The 13,990-nt window shown below is 34.6% G+C and overlaps 1 protein-coding gene across 1 annotated transcript in view; it reads right to left on the bottom strand.

The window, feature by feature from the left end:
- Positions 1 to 5,250: 5,250 nt before the first annotated feature.
- LOC142345415 (uncharacterized) overlaps positions 5,251 to 13,990 on the bottom strand; it is a 60,831-nt gene continuing 52,091 nt past the window's right edge. Inside the window, exons 3-4 of the mRNA XM_075397464.1 lie at positions 9,672 to 9,769; positions 5,251 to 5,594 (exon numbers count right to left, since the gene is read on the bottom strand). Of these exons, the coding sequence (XP_075253579.1) occupies positions 5,406 to 5,594; positions 9,672 to 9,769 (287 nt within the window). The 3' untranslated portion in view covers positions 5,251 to 5,405. The remainder of the gene's footprint in view (positions 5,595 to 9,671; positions 9,770 to 13,990) is intronic.

Genomic DNA, 13,990 nt, shown 5'->3' with positions numbered 1-13,990 from the left:
ATGTAAAAATTCTTACAGATTATCAAGAGCTTTTTTGCTTAAATACAAGTTTCATCTAAATGCTAATCAAGCTGTTCCATATGCAGGTTTCGGGCAACAAGGAGAGTTTCAATTGATTCTAATCCAGCTTTCCTCCGTTCCAGCGTTTTTGTTGGTGCGATTGCTAAAGCTTATTTTTTCGGCATCATACCTTGCCGGCCATAATCCCCATATTTGATTCAAAACAACTCTACACAATAAAACAACACTTTTGCTTGTGAAAACAACTGGTATAGATAGTTTGAATACAGTAGCAAACAGTCATGGAATTATTGATTAGGTAAGAAAATCATTAACTTTGAAATTTTAATGTCCTTTCTGATCGGTGAGAAATCCCTGCTTTGAACTGCGGTAATGGTAGTCCGATCGAAAAAAATCAAAGAGAACACGTGAACACAAAAAGAAACGTACGAGCATCGTATTTAGAGTAAAGGCATCAGAAGCAATTTTTTAAGCGTCTGACCTGACCCCAAGCATGATAGTGATAGTTTTTTATGACAAAATTGAATATGGTTAAAAGTTTTTAGTGTCAAAACTTGGGCATTGAGCTGGATTTTTTTCGAATTTGCGGATAGGCTGTAGGGTCAATTATTTGATTATGTACTTTGGATAAATATGTTTGCGTCATTTGCGTAATTGCTAATGCTTTCCGTTCAACTTATGGGAAAATCGCTTCATCATTGAATGAATTTTGATCATAAGCAACAATTTCACGCCCAGGCCTTGGTGGCTCAACAATATACTCCTTCGCAAATTCCATGACCAACGCACCCACTAACGTTTCAAAACAATCCGGGGCCAGGATTCTCTTGTTCGCACGTTGAACAAGCAGGTCTGAACAAGCAGGAATGGTTGTCAAAAAACTGTGAACCGTACTTTACAGGAATTTTCGCTTTTGTGGTGATATTCCTCTTCACCCGTAATTGGACAATACCTGCTGAACCGGAGAAGTTATACTCGCAATTGGAATTGCAATCGGAGATAATAAAACGGGATGGGCCGACAAGGGGCCAAGTTTTCTGTGTGCAATCGGACGTACAAAAACCAAGTATAAGCTCCGAGGATTTCAACAGGGATGTACATTACACGAAGGTGACTGCAACTGTTGTTGTGAATCGCAAAATTTGAAGCGATTCATAGGCATGTCACAAATTTTTGTATTTTGCCACAGACTGTGGAACACTAATTTGAATTAAAAATTTTGAGAGAGAGAAAGAGATCGGACTAAATATTCAGCTTTTTATCATTAACTTTTTTGGACTACTTTTAACAATCTTAAAATAAATCAACCTGGTTCACGAAAACTGAGTGACGCAAAAATTTGAACTGCAGAAATCTTGGTTTGGAAAAAGAAAAGAAGAAAAAAAATACTTCAAGTAAATTGTATTAAGCACGAAAAAACTCAAAGAAATTAATGCAACATTATTTACATCATTCCATCATTCCGGAGATACTAAGGATCTTGAAATTGAAAACATGGAATTATCGATTAGGTAAGAAAATTATTAACTTTGAAATTTTAATATCCTTTCTGATCGGTGAGAAATCCCTGCTTTGAACTGCGGTAATGGTAGTCCGATAAAAAAAAATCAAAGAGAACACGTGAACACAAAAAGAAGCGTACGAGCATCGTATTTAGAGTAAAGGCATCAGAAGCAGTTTTTTAAGCGTCTGACCTGACCCCAAGCATGATAGTGATAGTTTTTTATGGCAAAATTGAATATGGTTAAAAGTTTTTAGTGTCAAAACTTGGGCATTGAGCTGGATTTTTTTTGAATTTGCGGATAGGCTGTAGGGTCAATTATTTGATTATGTACTTTGGATAAATATGTTTGCGTCATTTGCGTAATTGCTAATGCCTTCCTTTCAACTTATGGGAAAATCGCTTCATCATTGAATGAATTTTGATCATAAGCAACAATTTCACGCCCAGGCCTTGGTGGCTCAACAATATACTCCTTCGCAAATTCCATGACCAACCCATCCACCAACGTTTCAAAACAATCTGCGGCGAGGATTCTCTTGTTCCCACGTTAAACAAGCAGTTCTGAACAAGCAGGAATGGTTGTCAAAAAACAGTGAACCGTACTTTACAGGAATTTCCTCTTTTGTGGTGATATTCCTTTTCACCCGTAATTGGACAACACCTGCTGAGCCAGAGAAGTTATACTTGGCAATCCAGTTATACAGTTGGGATTGCTATTGATTTTTTTTCGAATCTGCGGATAGGCTGTAGGGTCAATTACTTCATTATGTACTTTGGATAAATATGTTTTCGTTCAACTTCTGGGAAATCTCTTCATCATTGAATGAATTTTGATCATACGCAACAATTTCACGCCCAGGCCTTGGTGGCTCAACAATATACTCCTTTGCAACTTCCATGAACAATCCACCCACTAATGTTTCAAAACAATCTGCGGTCAGCATTGTCTTGTTCGCTTGTTGAACAGGCAGGAATGGTTGTCAAAAACCTGGGAACCGTACTTAAGAATTTTGCGCTTTTGTTCTAATATTCCTCTTAACCCGTAATTGGACAACACCTGGTGAACTAGAGAAGTTATACTTGCAACTGGGATTGCAATCGGGGTTAATAAAACGGATTGGGCCGAGGAGACAAGTTTCTTTCGTCTGTTGGGATGCCATAACCGATCAGTCAGTTTTCTGTCTTCAATTGGGCGTACAAAAACAAGGCGCTACTGGTCGTATAATCTACGGTTATTTCAACTGGGATGTGCTTGTATACATTAGACGAAAGACACCAAAACTACCATAGTCAATCGCAAAATTTGGAGAGATTCTCATGCGTCTAACAAGTTTTCGTATCTTGCCACAGCCTCCTGCTCGATAATTTTGAATTAACTTTTTTCAGATAGATAACGGACTAAACATTCAGCTTTTTATCAGGCTTTTCAAGTACTCCTATATCAGCAAAATTGTCACATTGACTTTAAACAAACCAATTAGTTTTTTGGACTATATTGAACAATCTTAAAATAAATCAACCTGGTTCACGAATATTGAGTTACGCAAGAATTCGAACTGCTGAAATTTTAATTTGAAAAAAGGAAGGAAGAATAAAATCATTCAAGTAAATTGTATTGAGCACAGAAAAACTTTAAAAAATCAATGGAGCATCATTCCAGAGATATTAGGGATCTCGAATTTTAAAAAACACGAAACAAAAATACGAAAGTGTTTTGAAACTCAAGCACAAAATCATTCAATACAAAGATAATTGTGCAGAAAGAAGGAGCTAAAAAATGAGGTTATTTAATTGAAAAGTAAAACTTCTTAGAGATTATCAAGAGATTTTTAGTTCAAAATACAAGTTTCATTTTAATCCTAATGGAGCTTCCCATATGCAATTTTCGGGCGGCATTTGGGAGGGCTTCAATTGATTTTAATTCTGCGCCCCTCCGTTCCTGCAATTTTTGTTGGCGCGATTGCTAAAACTTATCTTTTCGGCATCATACATTGCCAGCCAGTTATCCCCGTATCTGATTCAAAACAACTCTGCACAATTAAACGACACGTTTCTGTGTGGAAACGGCTGGTATAGATACTTTGAATTGAGAATCAAACAGTTGTGGAGTTATCGATTGGTCAAGAAAATCATTAACGTCCAATTTTTGTGTTGCAACCGGGGTTGATAAAACGGATTGAGTTGACAAGGAGCCAAGTTTCTTTCGCCTGTTGGGATGCCATAACCGATCAATCATTTATTCTGTCTGCAATCGGGCGTAAAATTTCCAAGTGGTACTGGTCGTATAACCTCCGATGATTTCAATTGTGTTTGTATACATTAGACGAAAGGCAGCAAAACTACCGTAGTCAAAATATGGAGGCATTTAACAAATTTTTGTTATCTTTCCACAGACTCTTCCACGCTAATTTCAGCTTTTTTCAGAGAGATCGGACTGAACATTCAGCTTTGTATCAGGCTTTTCAACTACTCCTATAACAGCAAAATGGTCACATTGACTTGAAATAAACCAATCAACATTTTTGGACTACATTGAACAATCTTAAATAAATCAACCTGTTTCACGAAAATTGAGTGACGCAAGAATTCGAACTGCTGAAATCTTAATTTGAAAAAAGAACGAAGAATAAAGTCATTCCAGTAAATTTTATTGATCACAGAAAAACTAAAGTTGGTTCCTTCATTTCTGCTTTTTATGGTTTGTTATTTCCGTTTCTAATTCCTCGTCAGGGTTGATTAATTAAATAAGTGGAAACTATGAACTTTGCAAAAAACATTGCTTCAATCACCTAACGAATGTCTGACTCGCGGCCAGAGGTGTTTTAAAATCCTGTCATTTGCAGCAATTGTTAATTAGATTGGTGTAGGTTTGTAGCTCTCAGCGCTCTGTATACAATTTGAGTACGCTAACTGAAAATCATTGTTTCATAAGGCGCTTCATTTATTGTGCTTGTGGAAACAACGTGTTTTTGACTCATGTGAAGTCTCATTATGGTCACAAGGATCTTGTGTGCCATAAATGTACAACAATCTATTACACAAGTATCAGTCTAGTCTTAATTAAGACTAAACGCATTAATGGCTGGACTATACATTGCTAACGTTATAGTAAAGTAAAGGGTATAACGTTGATCTGTTGAGCGGGTTGATATAAAAGCCATCACTGTTTTCGGAACTACGGTTTTTTTTGACGGAATCAGTTCTTTGGGGTGCTAATTATCGTGAAAGAATTGTTATCTAAAAGACTTTTGTTTAAGCATGATTTCTTAGTAATTTCAGGATCTCTTGGCATATCTGTGGAGTTTCACTGATATTTGTATATTTACTCTTAACCTTTATTGGTGCTCATTTAGTATCGTAGTTATTAGGACTATTAGATAGATTTCGATTCTAATGTCCTCCACAAAAATTTTGTTGCTCACTTTTTTGATTTTAAGTTTCCTCGCTATACTAAAATTTAGCTATTTCACTGAAATAATGGTGTAATTGAACTTGACTGCCGTAGTATACACATCATCCATACAAATTTGAAGAGAAGGAAAACTGAAATGGCCTGAAATAAATTTGAGAAAAGCAAGCACAGAACAACTTTATGCTGCCTTCAAGGGTTAGTATCCAATTTGATCGCATCCATGGAAGGAGGGCCTTTTCGATCCTTTATTTTCCGGTGATCCTTCCTTTTGTTTCTACATCAGCTAGTGCAGTAAAATCAGTTTCTCAGAAAAGCGTTTTCCTAAAATTTAAAATCTTTATTTCAACATGCAGCAGATTAATTTGTATTATAGACGTGACCTATACTGATATATTATGACACGATGCAATGATTTCAGTGAAATAATTTGCAATGCTTTATAAATTTTATACTTAATAAACAAGCTCTTTATTTCTCTCTGTTCTTCATTTCACTCTCTGGTGTTGATGCTGTAGATAGTTGAGGATTAGCTGGTCGAATGAGAGGAATGTGGAATTGTGGGTTTTTCACAATGCATAGTAGCACACTCCAAATGAATGTACTCGTAGCCACAAAAGCCACTCGCCATTGAGGTGGAAACCATCGGAAATTGATGTACTAAAATAACCAAGAAATAACATCAGAAGCTGTTTTTATATCACGAAGAATACTGAAACCTCATTTCGTTTTTTAGAATTCAACAAATTTAACCGAAATAGAATTTTCTGAGGGCCGTCACCATCCAGTTCTATATTAAATGCCTGCTATAATTGACATCTCAATTTAATAGAATTAGAACGCGAAATCTCTTTTGCTGTTTTGATAACGGTGCTAGGGCAAATACACAGACCTTCAAGAAGACGCTGAAGAGAATAGCTGTTATTGTTGACTATAGAAGCTTTATTTCAGAGGGCCTGTCAGTTGCCAATAACAAATTAGCCCAGTCATTTGCCGTATTCGCTATCGGAGGAACTGCATTCATGATACTTGCTAGAGCCCTATGACATCTCTAATTGTGTTGATGGAAACTCACACAAAGAGGGGAGTTTCGGAAGCAAAACTAATCAACAATGCAATAAAATGGAATCAATAATTTCATTACCCTGTAGTCTCACCCTATGAGCGGGGAGACTTGATTTAACTACAAACTTCAAGATCAGGGTGGTCATGAGGACAAAACCCGATTGTATGGGTTACAATTCCAAGATGAGTCCAAATGACAACTTGATCTGTTCTTGATTTGAAATGATGAGAATTTTGCGGTTAACTAAAAATCCACAAAGAGATGTGAAATTAGGGAATTTAATTTAATTTCAGTTTTAAAAAGTTCCCAATTGTAATCGGACTATCGTTGAATGGTAAAGATATGAGGAAACAATTTCCTTATTGTTTTAACGGTTATGGCACATGCGAGTAAAAAATACCTTTCCAAAATACCCACTGTTATAATGACCAGTTAACACCAAATTTTGTCTATGTGACCGTTAACACCAAATTGTCTAAAAGCCAATATAGGGCTGGAGACGGAGTGTAGTGTTCTTTGGCTCGGAAATGTTGAACTCAATTATGCGAAAAATGTTTTGCGCTGGATTGTACATATTTTTGGTTCTTCATAATTTCTCCAGTTACTAATTTTTGTTTCGTCATGGCCGCTGTTTTACTCCATTTTAAATGTGTCGTTCTGCAATTGATATTTTATTACTGTATATAATGTTGTCCTAGTTACAAATGTATGCGCATTCTGTTAGCTAATTATCAGTAATCTTTATATGTCTATGTGTGTTGAGATAGTTTCTATTTTCACGATTTCGTCTTTTAACCCAAGCACTCTGACTCAGATTGATCTCATTGGCTTATAGTGTTCTTTTTCGATAATTAATTTATAGAAATAGCTGCCGTAGATCATGAAAATATCAGTATAATCGGTTATGGTTTTGTTCAAGAATTTAATTTGGATCTAATTAACTCCTTAGTTTCAGGGTATTCGTTCTTATGGCTATCTTTTTCAAGATGTTCATTTCTCAACATAATTTCAACCCTCGTTAATAATTTTACATTGCTCCCGAACGAAGTCTGAAGCAATTACTCTTCGATTCTATTTAAACCTTCTTTCGATTTAACTGCTCGAGTGACGTTTTCACTCTTGACTTCTTGATTATTGTGTGATCTAAATTCCTCCTATTCAGAATTTAAGCATGTTGATAATACAGAGAGGATTGTAAGGTGGATTGTTACGAGGCCCCTGATAGCCGAATGTTTAATGATTGTCTAAAACGCAGGCGGTTACGTTATATTTTACCTCCCATCGGGATTTCTTATACACAACAATTCATCTAGTCTACAGCTCCCCCTGAATTAAATTGCCCCACCTTACCTTCGAGAGCAATTTGTCTGATGTTCATTTTCTTATAAGGCGCATAAAGAATTGATTTTTGCCTTCTGGGTTCCAATTTGGTTGAAATTAGAACACGCTGTTCCACAAGGTACTACCGTGCTGACTTCTTTTTTAGTTACTGCGTTATCTGAGTTGAGCTATTATGTGTTTTCTAGGTTTTTTGTTTTCTTTATTTTTTCTTACGAACTCTAATGTCATCGTCATTTAAATCAGCTGTGCTTTTATTCATTCTTTCATTCAATTCTTCATTGAATTGCGTGCTCTATGCTTTTACTATGCTTTGAACTGAAAAAAAATATTAATTGAGATACTGCAGAAAAAATTTGAAATTAATTGTCTTGTCTGATAACAGAAAATGGAGGAAACTCATTTTGATTTTAAAAAATACTGTTTCATATAGTATTAATAGTAAACTGTTTGAGATCAATCTATGACATCACTGTGAGACTCTCGTGTATCTTGATTCGAAGTTTTTAGGTTTTTGAGATATTTGTACAAGATCTTATCAAGCTGTTAATGGCCGAAGAATGCAGAAAGATTCTGAGAGGATTTATCTAAAAATCCTCTCTAATGTATATTTTTTTGGGAGTTTCGGGCGCTTTCTTGAACTCTTTTGTATTTGATTATCTATAGCTGCAAAGCGATAGCTGAGGCTATTATTGGCCTTCTCACAGGGTGCAAAGTCAAATGCCACATCCGAAAACTGTTTTTAGGTCAAACTGCTGATTAAAAGTCAATATTTCAGCGAAGGGCTGAGTGGTTTTTCATGCAGTATTCCAAGAGAAAGCGAGAAAAGTAAGTGAAAAAAATTTTTAGTATTCGAGCTAGATTTTTTGATCAGGTGCGTTTTTTTCAAAGCCCTATTATGGTTTCAACTTTTTCTGCCAAAATTGTTTTTTTTTCAATCATGTCTGCTAGCAGAAGTAATGTGTAGAAGCATTTTATACCATCTTTGCTTAATATTTGATTTTTAGATGATATTTTGAGCTATTTCTGCCGTTCTGCCCTGTTGAACACCTTTTAGCATTTTTCGGTTCTTATTCATTTTTATTAGCAATTGGGGTCTTTCATTTCTTGAGGTTAGTTGTTTTAGTGTATTTGGTGATCTGTTGATTTAATTAATTTTGATTTTTGCTGTTATTGTTTGTTAAAAAAGAATCGAGAAATTTTAATAAAAGTTCTTTCATTTTCGTCTGCTTTTTGAGAAATGTTGCCTATTTCTTCTGATTTTGAGCTTTTTGCAGTTGTTTTTTATTCCCTTGTTAATTTAGAACTGTTTAGTAGGAGCTGTTAATTAGAGATGACAGGTCAAGGTTATATAGTGCAGATTTTGTGTTTTCCACGTTTTTTGTTGTTTGCGTCTTTAGTTGTTGATTGGTGGGTCTCCAAACAATTGAGGTGCTCAATTGATGACCCAACAAACAATAGACAGGCCTTGTTTGGGTCACCAATTGAGCAGGGTTCTCATCATAATTGTTGTGAAGCAGAGTTTAGCGTTTTTATAGAGTTTTGTAAACCATAAATTTTGTATTTTCTTTTTCTCGGTTTTCTCCGTGTGCACCTTTTCATAGTTTTTCATTTGCTGGCCGTTAATCGAATGACAAGAATCTTAATTGCAAGTTTTCTTACCAATAATTGTTTAGAGGTCGCAAGTTGTGACGTAATTTCTAAAAATTTTTGTATATTTTGACAGATTTTGAGTCGGTATCGGAGTCTTCCGGCTGTGTTTTATTTCGTCAACAGGATTTTTTTATTTCACACACAGTCAACGGGATTTTACGACCATATGACGTCGTATTCACCTCGAATCCGCGTTTTGTTCATTCTTTCATGCAATTTCAACTGAATTGCGTGCGTGACGTCATTTTTCAATCTTAGTTGTGTGTTTTTGTTCATTCGCGTGATTAACTTCTTGCCAGTATGGCGACTGGGTATCGTCATTTAATTCTGCAAGGAGAGTAATTCAACCTATACAGTTTTTTCTTTTACCCTTTATACAATCTTATCTCCTCTTGGGATTTAAATTTTAGAGCTTAAAAAGGAAACGAGAATTGGAATAGCCGGCAGATAAGCCCAATCTACTCCAGCGTTATTGAAATAGTGCCAAGCTAATTGCACTGCCGAATTTCCTGTTGCTGTTTTTAATTAGTGCTATTGGCTTGCGCGTTTGACCATTTTTTAAATGAAGGAAAATCATATTTAAGCAAACCAAAGATATCTAGATTTTTTTCTGGCTAATTCGATAAGAGTTTTCAGAATATGTGTTGAATATGAGGAACTAATACTAGGGTATATTTAACCTGTACAGGGACCCAGAATGACCATGAAGCCATATAAGACATGCCAAAATTGTCCATCACTTTCTGCCTCACATCAGTTTTCTCGAGCAGTGCCAGACCTGCAAATTTCAGGAATATTAATTTAGTTTCAATGTTTTGATCCAATTCGTACTTACTGGTTTTCAATTCGTCTGTGATGAAGGTTTATTTTCGCTTTGCAAGATTATTGTTTCATAATATGCGTGGTTAGTTTGCTAATTACCGTTTATAGTTGAGTGTGCCTGTGAATGATCTGCGTGTGACATCCACAATAAGTACCCTGTTCAATTTCGAATTGGCGTCTTAAACCATTTAAAATACCTCATCTTTAAAGCTTTTTTGGCCGAATCAGATAATTGCTTGATTAAAGTTTAGAGAGCTTAAATTTGCTTATTTTTCCATTAGAAAAGATTGTGAGTTCTCTGTTCTATTCTTGGTCTCAATTTTTATAATTTCTACAGAGCTGTTATATCTTAACTGTTAAGTCACTGATGCTTTTGCTCAAAGGTTCTTTTTGTCTTTTATCTACAGAAAATATGGTGGCGTTTCAGTATAAACATTTTCATTTTTTTTAAAGGAAAGGCAGGAAATATTCTGTGTTGTGTAATAAAACCGATTAATTGTGTTTCGAAGGGTACACAATCGAAAGATTTTGTAGAAATGTATCTATTGGCGTCAAGTCAAGTATTTGAAAACCTAACTAGTTGAATGAACCCAGACGGTGTCGCTGAAGGTTTTATACGCTTTGCAATTTTCATACGCTTTTCATTGATAGTAAATTGTTCTTTAGTAATCATATTGAATCTGTTGGGAGCAAAATGTGGGATTGTTTCTAAATTAGGGCATTTAGTGCCACGAAAACGACTAGTAAAATACTATATAAGTAACGTGCAACAAATCTGGCAATATGGTGTTCTTGTATACGGTTGCTGTAGCTACTCGAGTCTTAAACCTATGTACAATTTGCAAAAGAAAATTTTGAAGCTCATTTATTTCCGTAAACGAAGCAGCTCATCTCAAGTCATCCTTTTGCAAACTGCTTGGTAACTGTTTTTGAGCTACATATATATGAGCTGCTTAGGTTTGTGCTGTACTCGATCAATATGCACTTCGAATGCTTTCTAAATAAACTTTTGACTGTCAAAAGACAGTGAGAATAACGAAACAATCTCACATGTCTCTTCTTAACCCTCCGAATTGCAAAAAAAACAATTCTCAAAGCTTTATTGCTTTTCGTGCCTGCATTTTGTACAGTTCTCATAGAAAAGCAGATGTTGTTCCCGCTTATGTGGAAAAGTTAGCTAAAAGTAAATTAAAAGTATTTCTTGAAAAGTTCAAAAAAGTTATGTACTCAATAATCACCAAATAGTCAATTATATATAAAAATTAGGAAATATCGCAATGGAAGAATGCTTCAATGGATGCGAACACACACCCCTTTTGAGGTTGTCTTCCATGTGTTAAAATATCAGCCTCTCAAACCCCGTAGTTATCAACGATATCAACGATTTTTAATTGTCTGAAAAAATTTCGAACTTAGATTTTCTCTTTTCCTTTTTTTCTAAGGTCAGACTAATGACAAAAATTAAAAAAAGATTTTCTCTTTTCCTTTTCTTTTTTTGAATTTTGTCATTAGTCTGACCTTTGTGGTGATAGTATGGGTCATCCAGGACTCTGCACGACCTGGTTATTGCAAAAAATATCAAATTTTGTGATAAATTGAGAAATTTAAAAAATAATCCTTTCTTTCACTGATTTTTTTTTGAATAATAATAAGTGTAAATGCCACCGAGCAGGCTGTAAAGCAGACCAATGCGTCTTGTTGCCTGTCCCCTTCAAGTCTTCTCATTAACAAAAATTCTGATTTGTTTCACATATATTTACTTTGTTATAATTTTTGTGATTGGCTCCTCGAGGAAATAAATTCTTCACTGTTTTTTATTTAAAAGCGTTTTATCACAAAAATTGAAATAAAGAAGGGATGTTTGCTAACTATTGTGCTATCACTATCTCGCATACCCATTAGATGGTGCGGATAAAAGTTTTTCGGTGAAGATTGAAGCTTTAATCAAAAGTTCAGAAATTCTGTGTTCCACATTTTTTTTTGTTCGGAAAAGATAACCATATTTTTGACAAGTGAAAATATTAATAGTCACTGCTATGCAGACAACATTATAAAATAGTTCTTTTTATTTGATGTAGCTCGAAAAAACATGACAAATTTTTATGACAATTCATTACTTTTGAAAAATGCAATTTTGTGAACAAAATTTTCTGATAAGTGAACATAATGGATATTTTCTTTACGCAGAAATCACCGGGACAGTGTGCATTATTTTTGTTCCTTATGAACCTCAAAATTGCGATTATTTCTTGGATAGCGATTTCATTTTTTAAGCTGTGATACCCGTAAGCAATGATTTTGTATGATATCTTGTGAAGAATCAAACACTGAGTGTATTATTTATGAATTTTTGAAACAGTGAACCCTTAGTTTGTTTTTCGGATGTAATTTTGAATTAATTCTCAATGAGAAAAGTTATGTGGTCCCGGACGGTTGTTTTGAGAAAATGTGAAAATCAGACCCTAAGCGATTTGGCAAGGAGTTAAGAAAAGTGAGGTACTTTGTTGGCTGTCATTTTGCTGCTTACAGGACCAGAAAAGTTTTTTCTCCACTGTTAGGAAAATTGGCAGATTCGGAATGATTTCTTATCTATAAATATCTCTCCATTAAAGGCTTGTTCCGCTTCGAATCGCGACCGTTAAAATCTGCTTTCAATGTGAAACTAATTGAACCGCTTCAGTGTTAATCAAAAGGAATTATGCACATCAAATTTTGTTTTTCATGGTTCCAATGGTTTTTTATTGAAGTGTCAGTCAGCGTAGGCCATTTTTCAAACTAAAGCTGCATTAAAATACGTTATATGGAGTTTTTAATCGTTTTTGCATCAATTTTATGCGGATGATTTACAGATTTTCATGGTAAATTAGTATCTGTTGTGAAGAAATATTGCAGCAAGGTTGTTTTAATTCTTTAAAACTCTAGTCAAACAAAGAAGAAACTGAGATAATATTTTGATTGAACTTCCCCGACAGCAATATCCTATCGGCATTCACGGTTTTCTGGCGGTCCTATTGCCCAGAAAAAGAGCGGTAAAAGTACAGATTTGCTGGACAGATTTCAATCTATATTTTGAAAATCAAATCAGTACTGTTAGAAAAAACTGCTTTTATTATCTTCGGAAGCTTTTTCATGCCAGCATTAACTTGTTCAAGTGCAGCGATCTATATTTGTTCGTTTGAAATGCTCTTTGGCTGGTCTGAATCGAATTTGAAATGCTGCTGTACGTTTTATTTTAGGAAAACATTGTTCAGAAAGAACAACAAAACTTTATTTAAGATCTGCATGGATGCCAATAAAAGAACGTTTTCAATTTAAAGTCGGCTGTGGACTTGTTTGTGACGGATTTTTTCAGCTGAACGCAACATCAACAAGGAGGCTCGGTAATGTGCGATCGCACATAAGGTTCCGACCCCGATCATCCACAATTTTGGCATAATTGTCTACCAAATGAGGAACAGGTAGAAAAACCCAAAAATTCAAGTATTTTAAAAAAAATTGGTGTATGAACGAAAAAATAGCATCCAAAGCAAATAACTCAATGGAGTAAAAAATGATGCATTATATTTATGAGATAGGCCAATATTAAGAAAGCGGGTCAAGACGAACAGCAAAATCAAACAACAACAACAAACATTAATTACATCAAAAAATTTATTTCAGTTTTAAAAAACAAAACTTAATAACAAAGTCAAAATAGCGGCGGATAAAACTGAAGTTAAACAAAATAACTTATAATTCATCAGAAAAGATATGGAGCGAGTCCATAATAAGGCTTAGTAACAATAAGACAATAAAGAACAAAAACAGGAAAGTTAAAAAAATTCGCTTATTTTTAAAAAAAAACAATTAAATACAAAGTAATGAATAACATTATAAATCAACTAAAAAAATGCCTTTTTTACAATTCACAATTTTTCAATTACTAGAATTAAGAACTGCGTATTCAATTTTTATGCGGTTAAAAAAGAACAACAAATAGACAACCAGCAAAAAATCAATTAAAACTTGCCAGAAAACACTTTCGAAGCCGTAAAGCCATAGTTTGGCCCTCAAAATATGTTTTTTTAAAGCAACTTCTTCGAGCACCGATAATGTATTATGCTTGAGTCTTCTCATTAATGAAACTAGGTAACATGTAGACAAAAAAGAAAAAAGGCAATATTAAGTAATGCTTTTT

The sequence above is a fragment of the Convolutriloba macropyga genome, chromosome 9 (assembly GCF_964194025.1).
Source record: "Convolutriloba macropyga chromosome 9, txConMacr16.3, whole genome shotgun sequence".
NCBI lineage: Eukaryota > Metazoa > Xenacoelomorpha > Acoela > Convolutidae > Convolutriloba > Convolutriloba macropyga.
Note: the sequence above shows the minus strand (reverse complement) of the source record. Positions and strands in the feature narration are given on the sequence as shown.